General features: G+C 44.4%; 4 protein-coding genes across 4 annotated transcripts; 2 read left to right on the top strand and 2 right to left on the bottom strand.

The window, feature by feature from the left end:
* LOC104724463 (disease resistance protein RML1A-like) lies at nucleotides 1-759 on the bottom strand (the record flags this gene model as incomplete). Its single annotated transcript, XM_010442953.1, is given in 2 exon segments — nucleotides 1-69; nucleotides 197-759. Coding segments are annotated over 2 exon segments (545 nt in total), but the record flags the coding sequence as incomplete, so codon positions are not given.
* Nucleotides 8,440-10,913, top strand: LOC109127364 (uncharacterized protein At3g60930, chloroplastic-like). The gene is made up of 6 exons (XM_019231979.1): nucleotides 8,440-8,507; nucleotides 8,598-9,244; nucleotides 9,341-9,493; nucleotides 9,553-9,621; nucleotides 9,740-10,266; nucleotides 10,371-10,913. Exons 1-6 carry the CDS (start codon nucleotides 8,440-8,442, stop codon nucleotides 10,911-10,913), a joined length of 2,007 nt encoding a protein of 668 aa, XP_019087524.1.
* On the bottom strand, nucleotides 14,884-16,844 carry LOC104728431. The gene is made up of 3 exons (XM_010447407.1): nucleotides 15,977-16,844; nucleotides 15,402-15,820; nucleotides 14,884-15,336 (listed from the first exon to the last, which is right to left on the bottom strand). The coding sequence occupies exons 1-3, from the start codon at nucleotides 16,842-16,844 to the stop codon at nucleotides 14,884-14,886; spliced, it is 1,740 nt and encodes a 579-aa protein (XP_010445709.1).
* Nucleotides 18,326-18,850, top strand: LOC104728430 (F-box/kelch-repeat protein At3g27150-like). The gene has a single exon (XM_010447406.1). It carries the CDS (start codon nucleotides 18,326-18,328, stop codon nucleotides 18,848-18,850), a length of 525 nt encoding a protein of 174 aa, XP_010445708.1.

Genomic DNA, 19,735 nt, shown 5'->3' with positions numbered 1-19,735 from the left:
GACGGAGTAACGTTCAGTTTCTTGAAAACATCTGTAGCAATCTTTTGGATCATCTCTGCTTCGTTAGCCCTAAAAAAAGCAAACAAAGTCATGTTGGTGAGTCTATTTAAATGATAAAACTTCACCCGTTGAAGCATCAATTAAGAAAAATAAAACATTCTAATCATTAATTGAGCAAAAAGAAACAACGACAAACCAGTTTAGAGAGTGTTCTCCAGCTATGGCTGCTACATCAGTCAAAGCTTTGCCCCATCTCGTCTTCACTTCCTCGGTTTTCCCTTGACATGTTTTCTTGAAAGTACTTCCAAAGTCTCCTGACTGTTTCCGTACATCAGATGGATGAACTTTAAAAAAAATAGTCAACACAGCCTGCCCCGAAGCTTCTTTGCACTTCAAGATTTCCACCAACTCATCTAAACACCAGCCAGAAGAAGCGTACTTCTCCGAGAGCACCACAATCGAGACTCTAGATTCACTAATCGCATGGACGAGCTCAGGTCCGATCGTATGGCCTCTCTCGATCTCTTGATCCTTGAACGTAGTGATCCCTTTGCTTTCGAAGTGACTGTGTAAATGACTGAGAAATCCAGCACGGACGTCTGGGCCGTGGAAACTCGAAAAGACATGGTATCTCTTCAAGTCAAACGGTAAAGAAACTGAAGAACCAGCCATGAGAATAAAAGTAAAAGTGAGATTGGAAGAAAGAAGGTATCACAATGGAGTCTATATATTAAGGGAAAAAATGAATTTTTGTACAGAGTAAAAACAAACATATTTCCCACTTTCACTATAAAAGGTCGAACGTGTAAGAGAAACAACAAAGAAGTTTCTACAGAAAAATACAAAGTTACAAACATGTGTCCCCAGCAAAGTCGTCGACGACCACTGACTTTATGCTTTCTGTAATCTATTTTGTAAAGCTTGCCTAATTAGCATCAGCTTCTGTGTGTTAACAAGAATAAGTTGAAACTTCCACTGATTGCGATTTTATTAAAAATCCGGAGATAAAGATAAAAACCAATTTTCTAAATATTTTAAGATAAACCAATTTTCTAAGATAAAAGTGAGACCAATCCAAGGGATAAACTTTTGTCATTCCAAAAAAAACTAATTAGACAAGAATTCAAAAACATCTTCACAAATCTACGCAAATTTCACTGTCTTCAACTCCTTATAGAATTCAAAAACATCTTCACAAACCATTCCATATTCCCATGTGTACATATCAAAATGCTCATTTCACTCAAGAGTAGATTAGATTATAACTTTTCTATCCCCAAATCAGATCAAGTACCTCTTTTACATTATTATCCTTTTATAAGATGCTCCTTTCTCAGCCGACATGACACGACAAATCTCTGAAGATGCAGCATTTGAACAAGTGTTTGAACTACTCCAGAAGGACTTGACGTTAATACGAAAACAAAGTATCAAGTGATCTATGTCGGCTATTATCAAGACTCATACAGATTTAGAAGGCACGAGAAGCTTCTAAAAGATTGAATAGCTTCATGTTTACAATTGGAATGTAAACATGAAGAAAGTGGGAAATTTCCTAAAACATAAAGAAAAAAGAAATTGTCCAATTCCTATTAGGATTAGATTAGGTAGTTTGCTAATTAAATAGCTAATACCTAGATCTATAAATAGGGATGCTAAAGCAAGGTTGAGTTTCAGCACAAACAAGAGAAAGTTAACCTAGCTATTAAGTTTTAGTCTTTAAGAAAAAAGAGCTAAAAACTTAGAGAGAGCAAGAGGTTTCTTTAAGAGAGTTTTGAGAGGTTAGAAAATTGTTTAGAACAAACTTGTAAACATATTTTCTATCAATCAAAAGAGAGTTTAAAGAAATCAATATTTTCATTATTCAGATCATAAGTTCTCACACTTACAATTGGTATCAGAGCAACACTTGTTCGGATTACTACAGGTGAGATTCTGCGGACAAGATGGAGAGCTACGGAGATCTGATCAACAATAACAAAGTTTTCTTGGATGATGGAAACTATGGGTTTTGGAAATCAAGAATCAAATCTATCATAGGAGGTATTGATCGTCTTGCTTGGAAGACTGTTCTAGAAAAGTGGGAGGAACCGACGATCAAGGACGAGTCAGGCAAGCGAATTCCCAAACCCGAAGCCGACTGGACTGATGAAGAACATAAGAAATCCAAGTACAATTCAAGAGCATTGAGTGTTATTCATTGCAGTGTAGGAAGGAAGCAGTTCGATCTAATTCAGGGGTGTGAAACTGCTAAGGAAGCTTGGGATATTCTGCAAATCCAGTATGAAGGAACCGCAAAAGTGCAAAGCTCAAGAAAAGACATGTTGGCTTCACGATTCGAAAATCTAAGGATGGAAGAACACGAATCAATATCAGACTTTAGCCAAGATACCTATGAGCACATCTCTGAAATTGTCAAAAGACATTGATGGAAAGGAAGTGGATGTCAAGCAGTACAGGGGAATGATTGGAAGTTTGTTGTATCTCACTGCTAGTAGACTTGATTTGAGTTTCAGTGTTGGAATATGTGCAAGATATCAATCGAATCCAAAACAATCACACCTAGAAGCAGTCAAACAGATCATTAAGTATGTAAAAGGGACTGTTGATTTTGGAATTTGGTATTCTAAAGACTCAAATCAAGGTTTAGTTGGATATTGTGATGTAGATTATGCAGGGAGTGTGACAGATCGGAAAAATACTAGTGGAGGATGTTTCTTTCTGGGGAATAATCTCATTGCATGGTTAAGCAAGAAACAAAATTCAGTTTCTATGTCTACAAATGAATCAGAATATATAGCAATGAGAAGTTGTTGTACTCAATTGTTATGGATGAAGCAGATGTCAGCAGATTATGGTATGGATTCAGGAGTTTTACAGGTGTATTGTGATAACAAAAGTGCAATTGATATTTCTAAGAATCCAGTTCAACACTCAAGAACCAAACACATTGATGTAAGACATCACTTTATCAGAGAACTGGTTGAGAGAAAGCAAGTTCAGATTGATCATGTTGATACTGAAGATCAGCTAGCAGATATATTCACAAAGGCTTTGGATTCTAATCGATTCACAACATTGAGGAATTCAATTGGGGTGTGTGAAATGTGATTCTGAGTTGATGCTGGTCAAGAACGAAGTGTAAGGAAGATTCTGGGTTTGAGATTGTTTAATTAAGTGTGTTATTTAAACCGGGTTATTTGCGGTTTTGGTTGGATTTTAATTTTTAGGTTAAGGTATGTTAGGTGTTGTCTTCGGTTGTATCGACGGATTAAAAAAAAACAGAGATGGTGAGAGCGACTCGACAAGGTTTGGTAAGAGGAGGAAGGAGATCGAAGGTGAATCAAGATGGTGATTCTCAACGACCTCATCTGATCGACGAATCAAGCAGTGATGATGATCGATCAGCTCTTGATAAATCGGGGGGGAGGGGTGATGTTCAAACCAATTCAGTAGGAGTTGAAGATTCCGCAGAAGACAAATCAGAATCAGCTTGTAATGATGAAATCGCATCTGACAATGTGGAAGAAGAGGTTCGAGATAAGGGCAAATGAGTTGATTCGAATTTTGAGGGTTTTTGGGTTGAGGAAGTCTTGGTGCAAGAGCAGACTGAGCGTCACACGGTTAAAAAGAGGAAGATGAAGCAAGGGTCTTCTTCCATTGCCGTGCGGTCTAAATCTGCAACTATTAGTGCTAAGAGTGTTCGTGCACAGGGGAAGTTTAGGTCTAATGTTTTTGTGTGCAAAGCAGCTCAAGCAAGGTATGCAAATATTTTTTCTTGGAAGGTTACAAAAGAAAGACAACTAGATTTTTCTCAACCAGTTGACTTTGGGATTCTTGATAAGATTATGTATCTAGGGTTGCATTTTTCGGTACAAGATTTGCCTGTGTATGTCAAAGAGGTGGTTTGTGAGTTTTATGCGAATCTGCCAAAGGAAAAAACTAGGAATGGAATTCAAGTGTTTGTTAGAGGTCACTNAGTGTAAGGAAGATTCTGGGTTTGAGATTGTTTAATTAAGTGTGTTATTTAAACCGGGTTATTTGCGGTTTTGGTTGGATTTTAATTTTTAGGTTAAGGTATGTTAGGTGTTGTCTTCGGTTGTATCGACGGATTAAAAAAAAACAGAGATGGTGAGAGCGACTCGACAAGGTTTGGTAAGAGGAGGAAGGAGATCGAAGGTGAATCAAGATGGTGATTCTCAACGACCTCATCTGATCGACGAATCAAGCAGTGATGATGATCGATCAGCTCTTGATAAATCGGGGGGGAGGGGTGATGTTCAAACCAATTCAGTAGGAGTTGAAGATTCCGCAGAAGACAAATCAGAATCAGCTTGTAATGATGAAATCGCATCTGACAATGTGGAAGAAGAGGTTCGAGATAAGGGCAAATGAGTTGATTCGAATTTTGAGGGTTTTTGGGTTGAGGAAGTCTTGGTGCAAGAGCAGACTGAGCGTCACACGGTTAAAAAGAGGAAGATGAAGCAAGGGTCTTCTTCCATTGCCGTGCGGTCTAAATCTGCAACTATTAGTGCTAAGAGTGTTCGTGCACAGGGGAAGTTTAGGTCTAATGTTTTTGTGTGCAAAGCAGCTCAAGCAAGGTATGCAAATATTTTTTCTTGGAAGGTTACAAAAGAAAGACAACTAGATTTTTCTCAACCAGTTGACTTTGGGATTCTTGATAAGATTATGTATCTAGGGTTGCATTTTTCGGTACAAGATTTGCCTGTGTATGTCAAAGAGGTGGTTTGTGAGTTTTATGCGAATCTGCCAAAGGAAAAAACTAGGAATGGAATTCAAGTGTTTGTTAGAGGTCACTGGTATGAGTTTTCTCCTAGCGCTATCAATGAGGCACTTAATCTTGAATCATTGTCTCAAGAAGAGAAGCAAGCAGATGCAGCTGTAGATAGGCTGAGTAAAAATGAACTTGCAGAAGTTCTGAGTGGTCGCGACAAGTTGTCTTGGAATCAATTGAAGGTTAGGGATCTACCGGGACAAGTTGCAGCTCTTTTCATGTTGGCGAGTTATAATTGGGTTCCTTCGGTTCATAGGGATCATATTTCAATCGATCGTGCTCGAGTTGTGTATAAGCTTGTTCAAGGAATTCGGTTTGATCTACGACAACTAATTTATGATCAGATTATGGATATGAGTTGGATTGATACTACTCGGTGCGTAATGTTTCCTAGAACCATTTTCGAAACACTTAAGGTTCAAGAAGGTCCGCTTGAATGGTCAGATGCAGAAGAAGAAGTAGCTGCTGAGTTTTATACTAATGATGTTAGGACTAGGCGAGCTTATGCGGTTAAACACAATTTGCTTCCTGTGAATGAAGACCCCACACCAGTTTGAAGACAAATGGATGAGGGATCTTCTTCAACTTCTGAGGTAATTCAGTTGGGTAGCATTCGTATGCCACAGGTTGATCAAAAAAATGAGGAGAGTTCATATGCAGCTTTGGTGGACACAACACAAGCTCTACAGAGACTTACTGAAGTAGTTCAGAGGCTCATACAGAATCATCCACTTTCCAAGATGATTTGAGTTGTTTTTAACTGTTGTTTTCTCAAGCAGGGGGAGAAGGAGAAGAAGTTGGTCTGAGATTCTGGGGGAGTCTAGCTGGTCTGAGATTCTGGGGGAGCTTTGTGTTTTCATTAAAACTTTGGAAGATTTTTAGTGATCATTTTAGTTCATTGTGTTTGGATGTTTAACTATGGCTTGATGATCGTTTTTGGTTTATGATATGAACAGTTGACTATGGTTTAAAGATGTTTGTTTTATATCTAAGCCAAAAATTCTTCTGCTTGAGAAGCACAAAGTTAAAAAAAGGGGAGATTGAAGATGCAACATTTGAACAAGTGTTTGAACTACTCCAGAAGGACATGACTTTAATACGAAAACAGAGTTTCGAGTGATCTATGACGGCTATTATCAAGACTCATACACATTTAGAAGGCACGAGAAGCTTCTAGAAGATTGAAGAGCTTCATGTTTACAATTGGAATGTAAACATGAAGAAAGTGGGAAATTTCCTAAAACATAAAGAAAAAGGAAATTGTCCAATTCCTATTAGGATTAGATTAGGTAGTTTGCTAATTAAATAGCTAATACCTAGATCTATAAATAAGGATGCTAAAGCAAAGTTGAGTTTCAGCACAAACAAGAGAAAGTTAACCTAGCTATTAAGTTTTAGTCTTTAAGAAAAAGAGCTAAAATCTTAGAGAGAGTAAGAGGTTTTTTTAAGAGAGTTTTGAGAGGTTAGAAAATTGTTTAGAACTAACTTGTAAACAGATTTTCTATCAATTAAAACAGAGTTTAAAGAAATCAATATTTTCATTATTTAGATCATAAGTTCTCACACTTACAATCTCCTCCTCCAAAGTGCACCTAGGCAAAATCATATCTTCTATTAATTACTGATTTCAGTAACAAATATCTAAAATTATGAAAGTTTAACATAAAGAGTTCACATTCCCTGACAGATTCAATCAAACGAATCTAAAATTATCATCAAAGCCTACTATTTCCGATAAGTTCTACAAAAATCCTCAATTCGATTTCCGCCATGAAATCAAAACACGAAATGAATGAACCCAGCCAGAAAAAGAAACAACTAACATCGTAAGGGGCTTTTGGTGTAGGTTGCTTCTGATACTTAGCGAGCATGTTCGAAGAACATCAATTTCTCCATTTCACTCTGCTGCATATCCATGGCTTCTCGATGTTGATGTACGAAACTGACAATATTAATAATACGAATCTTAATGGGAATAAATCGGAGCTGGTCATTTTATTAACGTTGAATTGAAGTGAGAGTTTACGGAAAATGACAATCAAGGAGCCAAGCGCAGTTAATACGAAAATAATTGCTCTTCTCTCTCTAATTGCCCAAAAAATGGATCTCTTTCTCTGACAACGACCTCTGGTATTTATAGTGGACCATTGTCCTAGGGTTTCTTCTGTCCCTCTGTAAAATTACGATTTTACCCCTGCGGCCAGATGGGCCAAATCCAAGACCTCAGGCCCAAAACTTCATAGGATCTTCTGTTTGGGCTTCTATAAATGTTGGGGGCAAAACCCATATCCAACAATGGTCCCCCCTAGTCTGATGTGCGATGGCTTGCTTGAGCCCGTCGGGTACAGTTATGTGTCTCTAGGTCCGTCCTGCAGAAGGAACAAAAGATTTTTAAGAGCTTGAAGGCCTCCCGGAAGGTTCCTGGATGAATAGCGCATTGCACACGTTTTTCGAGGCATCCGGGAGATTCCAGGATGAATAGTGCATTGCGCACTTTTTTCGAGGCATCCGGGAGATTCCGGGATGAATAGTGCATTGTGTACGTTTTTCGAAGCATCCGGGAGATTCCGGGATGAATAGTGCATTGTGCACGTTTTTCTAGGTCTCTCGGGTTTTAAATGAGGGTTTTGCGTGTTCTGCACGTTTCTCGAGGTGCGAGAAGTGGAGGAAGCTTAAAAATTAGGGTTTTCCTTTTTACCTCGGTCGACGCGCTGGTCTCCCCATATATATTTGTTACCTTGACCTATTTTTTTTACTTCTATCTTTGCTTCCTTCTCCAAAAAGTAAATTCTCTCTCTCTCCCTTATCTTCTTCTTCCCTTTTTTTTGTGTTTGTACGACCCTGGTCTCGCCGCCGTGACTCTCTCGCCGTGTTACCTCGCCACCGCCGCTGGATCCGGCCGGTTTATTCCGCCGGTGACGCCTCCTTGCGGCTGGATCCGATCTGCGCGTGCTCAGCCCTTCCACCGCCATGGAGCCGACCAAAGCCGTGAGTCGCTCCGCCTCCATACGCCTCTTGCCGGAAAGCCCAGCTCTTATCTCGCCGCCAGCCGCTCCCCGACCAGCCAGGTCTGGCCAAATCCGCCGATTGCTTCTCGCCCATTGCGCCACCTTGCTTGTCATCCGGACCAGGACCGTTAGGCGTCCTGGTCTCGCTCGCCGTGCTTCGCCATCCAGGCCAGGACCGCTCGAGACGCGATGATGGCGTGTAGTGGGCGTACGACAGAGAGAATATGTTGACGGCGCACTTCGTGAGGCGGTGGTGCGGTGGGCTGCGGCGAGACGGAATACTTGGTGGCGAGATTGACACGGGGCGTGCTGATTTTGATACGAGGCGTGCTGGTTTTGATAAGAGGCGTGCTGGTTCCTTGGGCGAAGTAGCGAAGAGATGAGCTCCGAGACTCTCGGTGGAGAGGTGGAGGTTCTTGTTGATGCGTAGGCGAGATTGATGATGGTCTGGCGAGATGGGGTGGCGAGCTCGCACATGTGTCTATCGGGTGCATTCACGTGATATGTGCCGAGCTCAAAGTTTGACCGATTGGTGAGATAGTGGTCTCGCAGGCGAGATTGAGTTAGATCGTGTTGGCGAGGTGAGGAGGAGCTCGCGGGTGTCTTAGCGAGGTGAAACGGGATGTCGTGCGCAGTATGCAGAGCGTAGTACACAGTACGCAGGATGCAGGACGCAGTGCGCGTTACGCATTACGCATTGCGCGGTACGCGGTACGCAGTTCATTTGGTTGTGCTCGTTCTATCTGGAATCTATTGCTCCCATACTGATCGGTTGTTTGGTTGTTTTTTGCAAGGTCCTGCGCTATGGTTCCTGGAGGTGATGTCTTTGGAGATGTTCCGGAGAAGCTTGGGGACGATCAGTATCGCGCGTTTGAGAGTGGCCTCGACGAAATTAGAGCGGACAATCCTTCATGGGGAGGTGTTGTGACTGATCTCGCGGATTTGACGGAAGAAGATGTTCGGGAGCTCGAAGTGATGTTCCCTACGGATACTCTGGCCCTTAGTTTGATTCCCTTTCCTTCAAGTCAGTGTTGTGAGAAGGTGCTCGCTCACGAAGAACGTACTTGCTCGGAACGTGCTCCTAGGTCTTTCGTCGTTGGCTTGCCTGTAGGTAACAGAGTTCCAAGACGCCGCAGAGATCGTATGAGAGAACGCATCCCCCACGATACTGGAAGTTCCCTATGCGACAAGAGGTATATACCCTGCATTACTGGCCTCTTCGGAACGCCTGACGATCTCCAGGTTACGCTACCGAACGCTGATGAACGGCCGTGGGATTGCCCAGCAGGTTACCTTTGCGTTTACGTTGACTATTTAACCGACTGCGGCCTTTGGTGTCCCATCCCAGAATTTCTAACGAGTTACTGTGCGCGACGGAAGATTGCATTTTCGCAGTTGTCGATCTCGTCTATCCGTAATGCAGTTGGGCTTACAATAATGGGCAAGTATATGGACATCGAGATGAGTGCCGACCTCTTCGAGCTGCTCACTCGATTTACGCACGACAGTTCAGGGTTATGATGTGCTTGCTGTGCAGCCGGTCTCACGATCGTGAGCGGCCAGAAGAGTCATATTCACGATTGGCGAAGACGATTCTTCTACGTAGAAATAAATGATGCCTCGATCGAGGATCCCGACACGATCTGCCCTCCCAATTGGAACTTCGCCCCGGTAGCCGTGGCTGGGTTGGGTTCTTATCATTTTGTTTTTCTTGACTTTGTTTTCTGATTATACGTTCTACTTTCGCAGGAAAAAAGTCGTCATTTTCGGCTGCGTGCGACTTGGGAACTGTTGACAAAGCTGCTTCCTTTATTTCGTGTAAGACTTTGTGGTGGCCGGACGTTATTTCTCATCTCAAGACTTGTAGGTTTTGCTGGCTTTTCTTCGTCCTCTAAACTTTTGTGCTTTCATATCTAAGGCTCTTTTTCTTTTACAGGTTCGCGAACCGGATTGCAAATGGGAGACTGTCCGATGACGTTCTATGCTGATTTGTTCGATGCCGAGGATGCGCCAGCTATCGCGACCGACGTTGTTGTACCGAACGCCGAGACCGACGTGGAGATTGTTGCTGTGGAGGGCGAGGATGGCGAGTTGCCCGTTCCCAAGGGTGAGCCTAGTCGTAGATCTCGTTCCGCCGAGGTTGCTGGAACTCGTGCTGCGAAGATGCCTTCTTCGGTGTCTCATAAGAGTGCTCCAGCAGCTGGTGGTGGTGATCGTGCTCGGAAGAGGACGTCACGCTCGAGTCCTCGGAGTGATGCTGGAGGAAGTTCTAGGCGCCCTCATCGCATGGAGGATGGTCATGTGGGGATTGACCACTCCTTCTCCTTTCGCTATGACGTGAAGGACCAAGCGTTTACCGGCGATTCGAGTGCTTGCGCGGACCTCGCCAGCAAGATTCATGGTGATTTCGTCTTGCTTCCTACCCCTGGCAATCTGGCTTGTCCAACTACGTACGAGGAAGCCGTTCGTCGATAGTTTCAGGTTAGAACCCGATCTCTCAGCGGATAACTTTTTGATGTGGATTTTAGTTAGTCGTAATCGGACTATTATTTTTTTTGATCCCTTAGGCGTTGAGCTGGATGAATCGCCTCGCTGGAGATTACGAGGATAAGGTACGTGTTGCTAGGAGGGAAGCCTCACTCATTCAGGATGCGTTTGTTCAAGCTGAACGGTCGAGCAAGGAGAATGCAACACTCGTCAAGGAGCTGATGGCCTCCCTCAAGCAATCCCAACGGAAGCTGACTACCGAGTCGGAGCGACTTAGGAAGGCGAGGGACGAGCGCGGGGAGCGGGAGCGTGCTAAGGCTGCTGTTGTGATTGGGATGCATTGCAAGCTTATTGACCTCCTGAGGAGGCACGTGATTGCGTCACGCGAGAAACAGTCTGACTTGCTCCTTCTTAGCCAAGTGACGGGGACTAGACAATGTCTTGAGAAATTGATCAAGAGGGGCATTGCTATTCCCGAAGATAGGATGTTGCGTCTTGCTGCTAGCGAGGAGGAGTTCCGGACGAAAGTGAACCAAGTTGCAGTGCCTCCGCTCTTCGATAGTGATCTCGAGCCATTCCCGGAATCTGCTGATGGAGGTGGCGATGATGCTGCAAACGAGTGATATGTCCTCGTCTTTATTGCTTTTTGTTATTGCTTTTGGATTTTTCTTCTGTTATTGCGAACTCAACTGTTGATTGCTTTTGCATTTCTTTTTCGGATATTTGCAACCTTTTTGCTTTTGCTTCATAAACTTGGTTATTTGCTTCCTACTACGCGAATGTCGATTATTGCCGATTTTTTAGTTTTCTTCATCATGATGAAGTTTCTTCTGAATGATTGCACAAAGTTTGATTATTGCGTACAATAGAGATGCGATGTTTTGGTTTATTATAGGGCATATTTTGCAGTGCAGGACGTCTCCTGGCTTACCCTGGATATGTTGTTCCCCGAAACGTCTCGAGTAGACAAGACGGACTTGTCGTACTAGTTTAGGTGTGGTACGCGTGACCGGCTTACCCTGTGGGTGCTGCAGGAATTGCGGGTGTGTGAGTCGGGGTCTCGGCTTACTCATTCCGGTTCCTACTAGCTATGCGAGTCTGGGCTCGGCTTAAAATGTCCTACCGAAGTAAGGACGTGGGTTATTTCACCACTGCACCCATGCGAAGCGCGTTTTAGAGCTGTGCGCCTGGCCAGGACGTCAGAATGAGAGTCGATAGATTGCTCAAAACCGTTTCATTGTGAAACTTTTTTATTTTTTATTATTTTTTTTAAGTTATAGTTGAACCTCGTGAAAGGCTGCCTACGTACCCTCGAAAGGGATCAAACCATTCGTAGTTCGGATTACACGAGCGCTTTTTTTTTTTTTTTAACTAATGATAGTAGCGCTTCAGGTTGGCGGAATTCCACGATCTTGGGACTGGGGTGCCATTCATCTCGAGTAGCTGGTAGACACCGGGTTTGACGATCTTGGAGATTAAGTACGGACCCTCCCAATGAGCGCCGAGTTTTCCAGCGTTCTTCTCCTTCGTATTCTCTTAGACTTTGCGGAGGACGAGGTCGCCCTCAGCGAAGTAGCGAGACTTTACTTTCTTATTATAGAACTTTACGGCAGCTTGTTGGTAGTTCTGGATGCGGAGTATAGCTTGGTCGCGTTCTTCCTCAACGAACAGGAGTCTGTCACATAACATTTTGTTGTTCAAGTCAGAGTTATGAACAAGCATGGAACGTCGGAGCGTGGGGATTCCTACTTTGGCTGGTGCGAATGCCTCCATGCCGTAGACGAGAGAGAATGGTGTTCGTCCAGTAGATGTGCGCGAGGAAGTTCGATGAGACCATAGGACGCCATCGGGTTCGTCAGCCCATAGACCTTTCTTTGCGTCGAGGCGTTTCTTAATTCCAGCGAGAAATGTCTTGTTGGTTGCCTCTGCCTGTCCATTGCCCTGCGGGTATCGTGGGGTTGACTTGCTAAGACGTATCCGCCAGCTAGCGCATAATCCTTCGAACTGAAGCGAGATGAATTGGGGGCCGTTGTCGCAAACGATCTCGTATGGGAGCCCATGCCTGCAGATGATATTTTTCCAAACAAAGTTCTGGACTTCATTAGCTTCGAACGAGACATATGATTCTGCTTCGACCCACTTGGTAAAGTAGTCCGTCATTATGAGGAGATACTTCTTTTGATTTGACAGAGTTAACGGACCGACGATATCCATCGCCCATCGCATGAAGGGGTAAGGTGGGGATGTTGTTTGCAGAAGCTCTTACGGAGAGTGGATGAATGTTGCGTGACGCTGACACTTTTCGCACTTGGCTGCAAAGGCGGTGCAATCGGCGACCATGGTTGGCCAGAAATGTCTGTTACGGCGGATTCAAAGTGCTAGAGAACGACCTCTAGAGTGGTTTCCGACGGCGCCTTCGTGAACTTCTCGCATGATGTCATTGATGTCCTTCGTATTAACGCAGATGAGAAGAGCGCCATTGGCATCCCAACGAAACAAACTGCCATCCAACATTATGTAGTGTGCACTTTTAACTCGAAGACGCCGTGCTTCCCACTTGTCTTTTGGCATAATTCCGTCCGCGATATACGTTATAATCTCGGTTTCCCAGTCATCGTGCGAAGGAGGAGTGGGTGCTGGTGAGTGCGTAGCTGGAATGTTTGGCGTTGTGGAATCCGTTAAGGGAGATCTTGTGATTGCTAAGACGTTGTTTGGTTCTACTGAGTGTGTGGCGTCGAGGAATGCAGCTGGAGCGGGAGACAAAAGGTTGACTTTGATGCTTGATTGATCGATGCTTTCTACAGGTATCACTCGGCGGAGAACAGGGTCTGATGTGGAAGCGAGCGTCGCAAGTGCATCAGCTGGGGCATTATCACTTCGAGGGATTTTGACGAACTCAAAGAATTCAAACTTTTGGGACAAGTCACGGACGACTTTGAGGTAGGCATCCATGCGCGCGTGTCTTGTTGCATTATCGCCACTGAATTGACGCGTTACCAGCTGAGAATCGCAATAAGCTTGGATCTTCTTAACACCGATTCCGTGTGTGAGACGCAGTCCAGCGATTAGTGCTTCATACTCTGCGTCGCTGTTTGAGGCAGAGAAAGCAAGACGGAAGGATTGCTCCAGAATTTTGCCTGTCGGCGATGTTAGGCGTACGCCTGCTCCTGAGCCCATCTTTGATGAAGCGCCATCAACATGAAGCGACCATATTTCTGGTGGAGGAGTGTCAGTTTCGAGTTCAGGAGGGAGTTCAACGAGAAAGTCTGCGAGAACTTGTGATTTAGCGCAAGTGCAATTTTTGTACTCTATGTCGTACTCGCTCAATTCTACGACCCATTTCGCAAGACGTCCCGATTGGCTAGGGCTATGGAGAATTGTCCGTAGAGGCTGATTTGTCAAGACTTCAATGGTGTGAGATTGGAAGTAGGGGCAGAGCTTTCGAGCAGAAATTACGACTGCGTATGCGAGCTTCTCGAGAGTCGGATATCGGAGTTCGGAAGCATCAAGGGTCTTGCTCACATAAAAGATAGGATGCTACTCTCCGCGATCTTCTCTGACAAGCACGCCACTTACAGCCGAACTGGAGATGACGATGTAAAGATACAGAGTTTCTCCTTGTTCCGGTTTAGCAAGCACTGGTGGAGATGAGAGATAGTCTTTTAATTCCCTGAATGCTGATTCGCATTTTTCGTCCCATTCAAAACGTTTGTTTCCGCGAAGGAGCTGGTAAAATGGTAAGCACTTGTCCGTTGAGCGAGAGATGAATCGATTCAGTGCGGCATTACGCCCAGTTAGGCGTTGTACCTCACGAGTGTTCCTTGGAGATGGAAGGTTGATGATTGCCGAAATCTGCTTCGGATTTGCTTCTTTACCGCGCTTTGTAACGAGGTATCCTAGGAATTCGCCGGAAGTGACCCCAAACGTGCATTTCGCCGGGTTCAGTTTCATGCTGTACTTGTTGAGAATCTCAAAACATTGTTTCAGGTGTGAAACGTGGTCCGCAGCGTGAGCCGACTTGACAAGCATGTCATCAATGTAAACTTCCATTGTCCGCCCAAGTTGACTTGCAAACATCCGATTTACCAAACGCTGATACGTTGTTCCCGCGTTTTTCAGCCCGAAGGGCATGACTCTGTAACAAAAAGTGCCTTTTTCGGTAATGAATGATGTCTTTTCGCGGTCGTCTTTGTGCATCATTATTTGGTTGTATCCCGAGAATGCATCCATGAAAGATAACAGTTCGTTTCCAGCTGTAGCTTCGACTAGCTGATCAATGCGCGGAAGAGGAAAACTGTCTTTCGGGCAAGCTTTGTTGAGGCCTGTGAAGTCGACGCAAACTCTCCACGCACCGTTCTTCTTCTTAACCACGTCCGGGTTGCTCAGCCAATCTGGATAGCTAACTTCAGTAATTGATCCTGCATCAAGTAGTTTTCGTACCTCGTCATTTACTGCGGTTGTACGTTCTGCTCCAAGCTTTCGACGCTTTTGCTTGACGGGCTTGTAAGTCGGATCAATGTTGAGTTCGTGGATGGTAACGCTGGGGTCGATTCCGGTCATGTGATCTATCGACCAGGCAAATGTGGTCGCGTTTTAATGTAGGAACTTAACGAGCTCGTCCCTCTGGGCTATTGGTAGCTCGGCGCCTATCCCGACGCAACGCTTGGGATCAGACAGATTGATGTTGACTTGAATCACAGATTCTTCTGAAGGTGGTGTGCGTGGGTCTCGTGGTGGTGCTGATTCGGCAATCACGAAAGCTCTCGCGTTTCGCATCTTCTTCTCGATGATGAAACAAGTTCGTGCCATTAGAGGATCTCCGCGCAGCGTATAGATTCCGTACGCGTTTGGGAACTTGACACATTGGTGGTAGGTAGAAGCCACGACGCGCATCTTGTGAAGCCACGGTGTTCCCAGATGGACGTTGTAGACGATGGGTTTGTCTACAATTGCGAAGTTGAAGCAGTGCATCGTACCGCCAACATAGATTGGAAGCGTGATAGTTCCAACAGTCATTATAGTGTCTCCGTCGAATCCCGTCAAAGGCTGCGTGTCACGTGTTGTGTTACATAGATCAATCCATCTGGATTAGCACATCTTTTGAATATCACATTAACCGAGCTTCCGGTGTTAATGAGAATTCTCGTTACTGAGCTTTCTCCAATTATCATTTCTACGACAAGGGGGTCGTTGTTGGGACTCGCGTTAAGTGCGTCTTCTTCAGTAAACATAATTGGATCGGAGGATGTTTTGAACATGTTGGTGTGGGAGGGAAAGTTGCGCTTTACTTCTGTTTCGCGACAGTAGGCTTGGATCGACCGTACAGAGTCGCGGCACGTTGACAAGCCGCCCATGATCATGTTGATCCTTCGGCGAGGTGCTGGTGGTTCATCGTGTTCTTCCACATCATGGTTTTGTTTCGGGGGAGGAGGCAGGCGAGCGATTTCTCGTGCTCGGTCATTTTGAGCTCGTGCTCGGTCATTCTGTAATGCTGCTTCCTCTGCACGCTGCCTTTCGTGTTGTTGCTGATCTGCCAAACAATACGGATTGTCCTTATGCGTGTTAACCTTCGTTCGTTCTCATTCTACATCAATGTCGCCTCTCTTGTACTTGTGGAGGAGGAGGTATTGAAGTGTTTTGCAATCCTCCGTAGAATGTCCTCCAAATTAGTGGAATTTGCAATAACCGCGTTTGCCCTTGTAGGTATGACCATCAGTTTCACGATCGTACTTGTTCCAACGTTTGCCTTGCTGGTGCTCGTTGCCTTCGATAGCGAACATCGTTGCCTTCCTTCCTTTTTCGCCTTTGGCGTAGTCTCTGGTGTAATGCTGTCGTGGCTCGTAGTATTCTTCTACGGCCTTGTTTTTCGAACTTGGAATTTTTTCGGGAATTTTTGGTTGGTCGGGGTTCCTTTCATCCTCCTCAACTTGGATGTACCGATTAGCACGCGTAAGTACTTCGCCTAAGCTTGTGACGGAGAGGATTGTTAAGTCGTCTTTGAATCTGGTGCCACGAGCGAGTGCTTTTTTCAACGCACCGATGGCGGACTTGTCGCTTATAGCGAGTTGGGATACGACACCTTTAAATCTTTCCATGAAAGTCCGTAATGACTCGTTAGGCTTTTGATACATTCTCCACAAGTCAGCATTTGACGCGGGCGCACGCATGAAGCATTGGTGATGCTGGAGGAAAGCGGTTGTCAGTGCTTCATAGCCATCGATCGAATTAGCCTTCAGCCTTGAGAACCAGTTCAATGCTTCGCCAGTCAAGCTCTCGACGAACAACTGACAACTTCCCGCGTGCTCCTCTTCTGGTGAGAAGTACGAACTGCCGATGTGAATGGACATCGATTTCAGGAAGACCGTGGGATCTCCCTTTCCGTCATACGGTATTGGCTTGTTCTTGCTGGTGTCAGGATTGCGTCTAACTCTGACACCTGAAACCCTTGAGGTGAATTGCGAATGTCGTGCTTCTGCCAGAACGGTCTCCAGCTCCGGTGTCGCGCTTGTTACACGATGCATCTGAGACGTAATCTTCTTCAGCTGGGCTTGCATCTACTGAAGTTCTTGCTTGAGGGCGCGATTCTCTGCATTCTCTGGTTGACTTAGCTAAACATGTCGATCCATGAGCATCTGATCAGCCTGAAAGTGTACTCGCGGCCTGACTGATAGTAACGCCTTTTCGCGCACGACTGGGAGTAGCGGCTACGTGGTTGGTTGGAGTAGTGTCGTTGGCTGCACGATCAGGCGGAGTAGTGCCGTTGGTTACGCCGTTAGTCTGGGCGACGCGCGTAGCGCCTACGGCTTCGCGGTCAGCTGGATGGTCGCCTACGGCTGCACGTTCTGGAGGGATAGCGCCATTGGCTAGGCCATTGGTTGGAGCGACGCGCGTAGCGCCTACGGCTTCGCGGTCGGTTGGATTGACGCCTTGGTTCGTTCTCGAACGGGTGCGGCCCCATATGGTTGGCCTAGGAGACTCCACGCGAGCTGCGGAAGATCGGGACGTAGAGGACTCGACGCCTTCGTTGCTGGAAAGATCGGTGTGAGACATGCTTATGGTTTTCCAAAAACGCCTTAGTCTTCAAATTCTTGTCGTCAAAGAAAGGATTCCATCTGGCCCCACGGTGGGCGCCAAATTGTTGATGTACGAAACCGACAATATTAATAATACGAATCATAATGGGAATAAATCGGAGCTGGTCCTTTTATTAACGTTGAATTGAAGTGAGGGTTTACGGAAAATGACAATCAAGGAGCCAAACGCAGTTAATACGAAAATAATTGTTTTTCTCTCTCTAATTGCCCAAAAAGTGGATCCCTTTCTCTGACAACGACCTTTGGTATTTATAGTGGATCATTGTCCTAGGGTTTCTTCTGTCCTTCTATAAAATGACGATTTTACCCCTGCGGCCAGATGGGCCAAATCCAAAACCTCAGACCCAAAATTTCATAGAATCTTCTGTTTGGGCTTCTATAAATGTTGGGGCAAAATCGAAAAAAACTTTGTGATTCTTCTCCAAACAAATCACGAAACCAAAAAAATATGAAAGCAACAGATGGCTTAATGGGCCTATGGGCTTATTGCTAATGTTAGCCCAGTAAACATTACAAATGTAACAAGAACACAAATACTTTTTTTTTTTTCCGAAACAGAACATAAAATACTTTATTGATGATAAAACCAAACAAACGTTTACGTCCAAACCACCCAAGACGTTAACCAAGAAAAGAGAAATCAAAATGGAGACAACTTTTTGGTTTAAAAAAAACTCTAAGCAAACATTACACAACAATTACGAATGAAATGGTCGAACTGAAGATTGCCATAGTTGGTATTTAGCTCTTCCCAAACTAGCTCCTCCACGTCTGGAGACGGACGACGGCACGTGAAAGCTCTCATTGTCGCACACAAAAACACCTAAAAACCATGATATATCACTGGTGGTCTAAAAGTAAATGGATTTCCGAATCCCGAGGTTTTGAGAAGCGTGGAGAGATACAATGCTCAGACCAAAACCTGGTCAACGATTCCGGAAATGCATAAGAGAAGAAAATTCAGCTCAGGATGTTTCTTGCGCGGCAAGTTTTATGTGATCGGCGGTAGAAATGAGTATAATGAACACCTAACTTGTGGAGAACGCTACGATGAGGAGACAAATTCTTGGACGCTCATCCCAGACATGCTTGGAAGCATGACGTTCATGCCTTCCCAGTCGCCGCCCCTCATCGCAGTGGCCAACAACAACCTTTACTCGCTTGAAGCATACTCAAACGAGTTGAGGGTTTATGATGTAAATGCAAACAGTTGGAAGAAACTTGGTGTTGCACCTGTGATATCAAATGTGGGCTTCGGTTGGGGCGTGGCGTTTAAGTCAATTGGAAATAGGCTTTTGTTGATTGGAAACTCGTCTCCTCATTCTTCGTGTGCGACAATGAGAGCTTTCACGTGTCGTCGTCCGTCTCCAGACGTGGAGGAGCTAGTTTGGGAAGAGCTAAATACCAACTATGGCAATGTTCAGTTCGACCATTTCATTCGTAATTGTTGTGTAATGTTTGCTTAGAGTTTTTTTTAAAACAAAAAGTTGTCTGCATTTCGATTTCTCTTTTCTTGGTTTATGTCTTGGGTGATTTGGACGTAAACGTTTGTTTGGTTTTATCATCAATAAAGTCTTTATGTATACCTTGCTTCATTTCAAACGTAGTAGTGCTACTTTTCATGTGTTGCAGTTTTAGTAAGAGGGATGTGTTTTGAGGTAAAAATGTTGGTGATTAGCTTTGCATTCTTTGCCACTGGTGTTAATCATTCTTGATCCACGTGAGATCTAAACAGATGCAAGTTTCATCTACGTTTGATCTTATTCAGTTTTTTTTTGTAGAGGCTTTAAGCTTTTCCAAGTAACTTGTATCTGCACCGCATTTGATATTTGAGTACGTTAGAACATTGGGATCCTTTATTCTGAATCAGAGGATATTGATATCTGTTCTAGGAACTTCTCTGTGCCCTAGACTTTGCACCTGTATCCTAGCCAACGCATGTTGCAGCACAGTACGGCCAGACTGCTTTTTTTTTTTTCTGTCACATTGTCTCAAAGTGTATTGCCGATCCTGATAATGATGGAAGAGGGATCCCTTGCACAAGGTTGCCATAAAGTGGAACTCATGTTTGCCTGCTTGTGTTACTTCATTTATGTGCCTTATATCTTTTCTTATACGGTTTTAAAATTGCGTACTTTTGTGGAAAATGGATAGTTTATTTTGTTTCCATTTAAGATGTACATTTTGTCACTGAAATTGGTAACTAATAATAGATAAATTTTGCGTAGATGCCATTTCGAAGCTGGGAGAGGCGGTGTTAATCAATCCAAAGAAGCACAATGCGCTGTTCAGGAGGAGATTTCTAAGAAATGGACACGATGATCAATTTAGAAGTTAAAGAGCTAACGGTA

Source organism: Camelina sativa, chromosome 11, assembly GCF_000633955.1.
Source record: "Camelina sativa cultivar DH55 chromosome 11, Cs, whole genome shotgun sequence".
NCBI lineage: Eukaryota > Viridiplantae > Streptophyta > Magnoliopsida > Brassicales > Brassicaceae > Camelina > Camelina sativa.
The sequence above is the reverse complement of the archived record's forward strand: the minus strand, read 5'-3'. Positions and strand labels throughout refer to the sequence as shown.

Bases quoted from the DNA above. Each gene is read 5' to 3' on its own strand.
- LOC109127364 (XM_019231979.1), top strand. From the start codon at position 8,440: ATGCAGAGCGTAGTACACAGTACGCAGGATGCAGGACGCAGTGCGCGT. The intron at 8,508-8,597 runs GTACGCGGTACG...GTTTTTTGCAAG, and splicing joins TACGCATTACGCATTGCGCG to GTCCTGCGCTATGGTTCCTG. The intron at 9,245-9,340 runs GCAAGTATATGG...CTTGCTGTGCAG, and splicing joins AGTTGGGCTTACAATAATGG to CCGGTCTCACGATCGTGAGC.
- LOC104728431 (XM_010447407.1), bottom strand. From the start codon at position 16,844: ATGCAAGCCCAGCTGAAGAAGATTACGTCTCAGATGCATCGTGTAACA. The intron at 15,821-15,976 runs GTTATTGCAAAT...ATTGTTTGGCAG, and splicing joins TACCTACAAGGGCAAACGCG to ATCAGCAACAACACGAAAGG. The intron at 15,337-15,401 runs GTGATATTCAAA...CGTGACACGCAG, and splicing joins ACACCGGAAGCTCGGTTAAT to CCTTTGACGGGATTCGACGG.
- LOC104728430 (XM_010447406.1), top strand. From the start codon at position 18,326: ATGCATAAGAGAAGAAAATTCAGCTCAGGATGTTTCTTGCGCGGCAAG.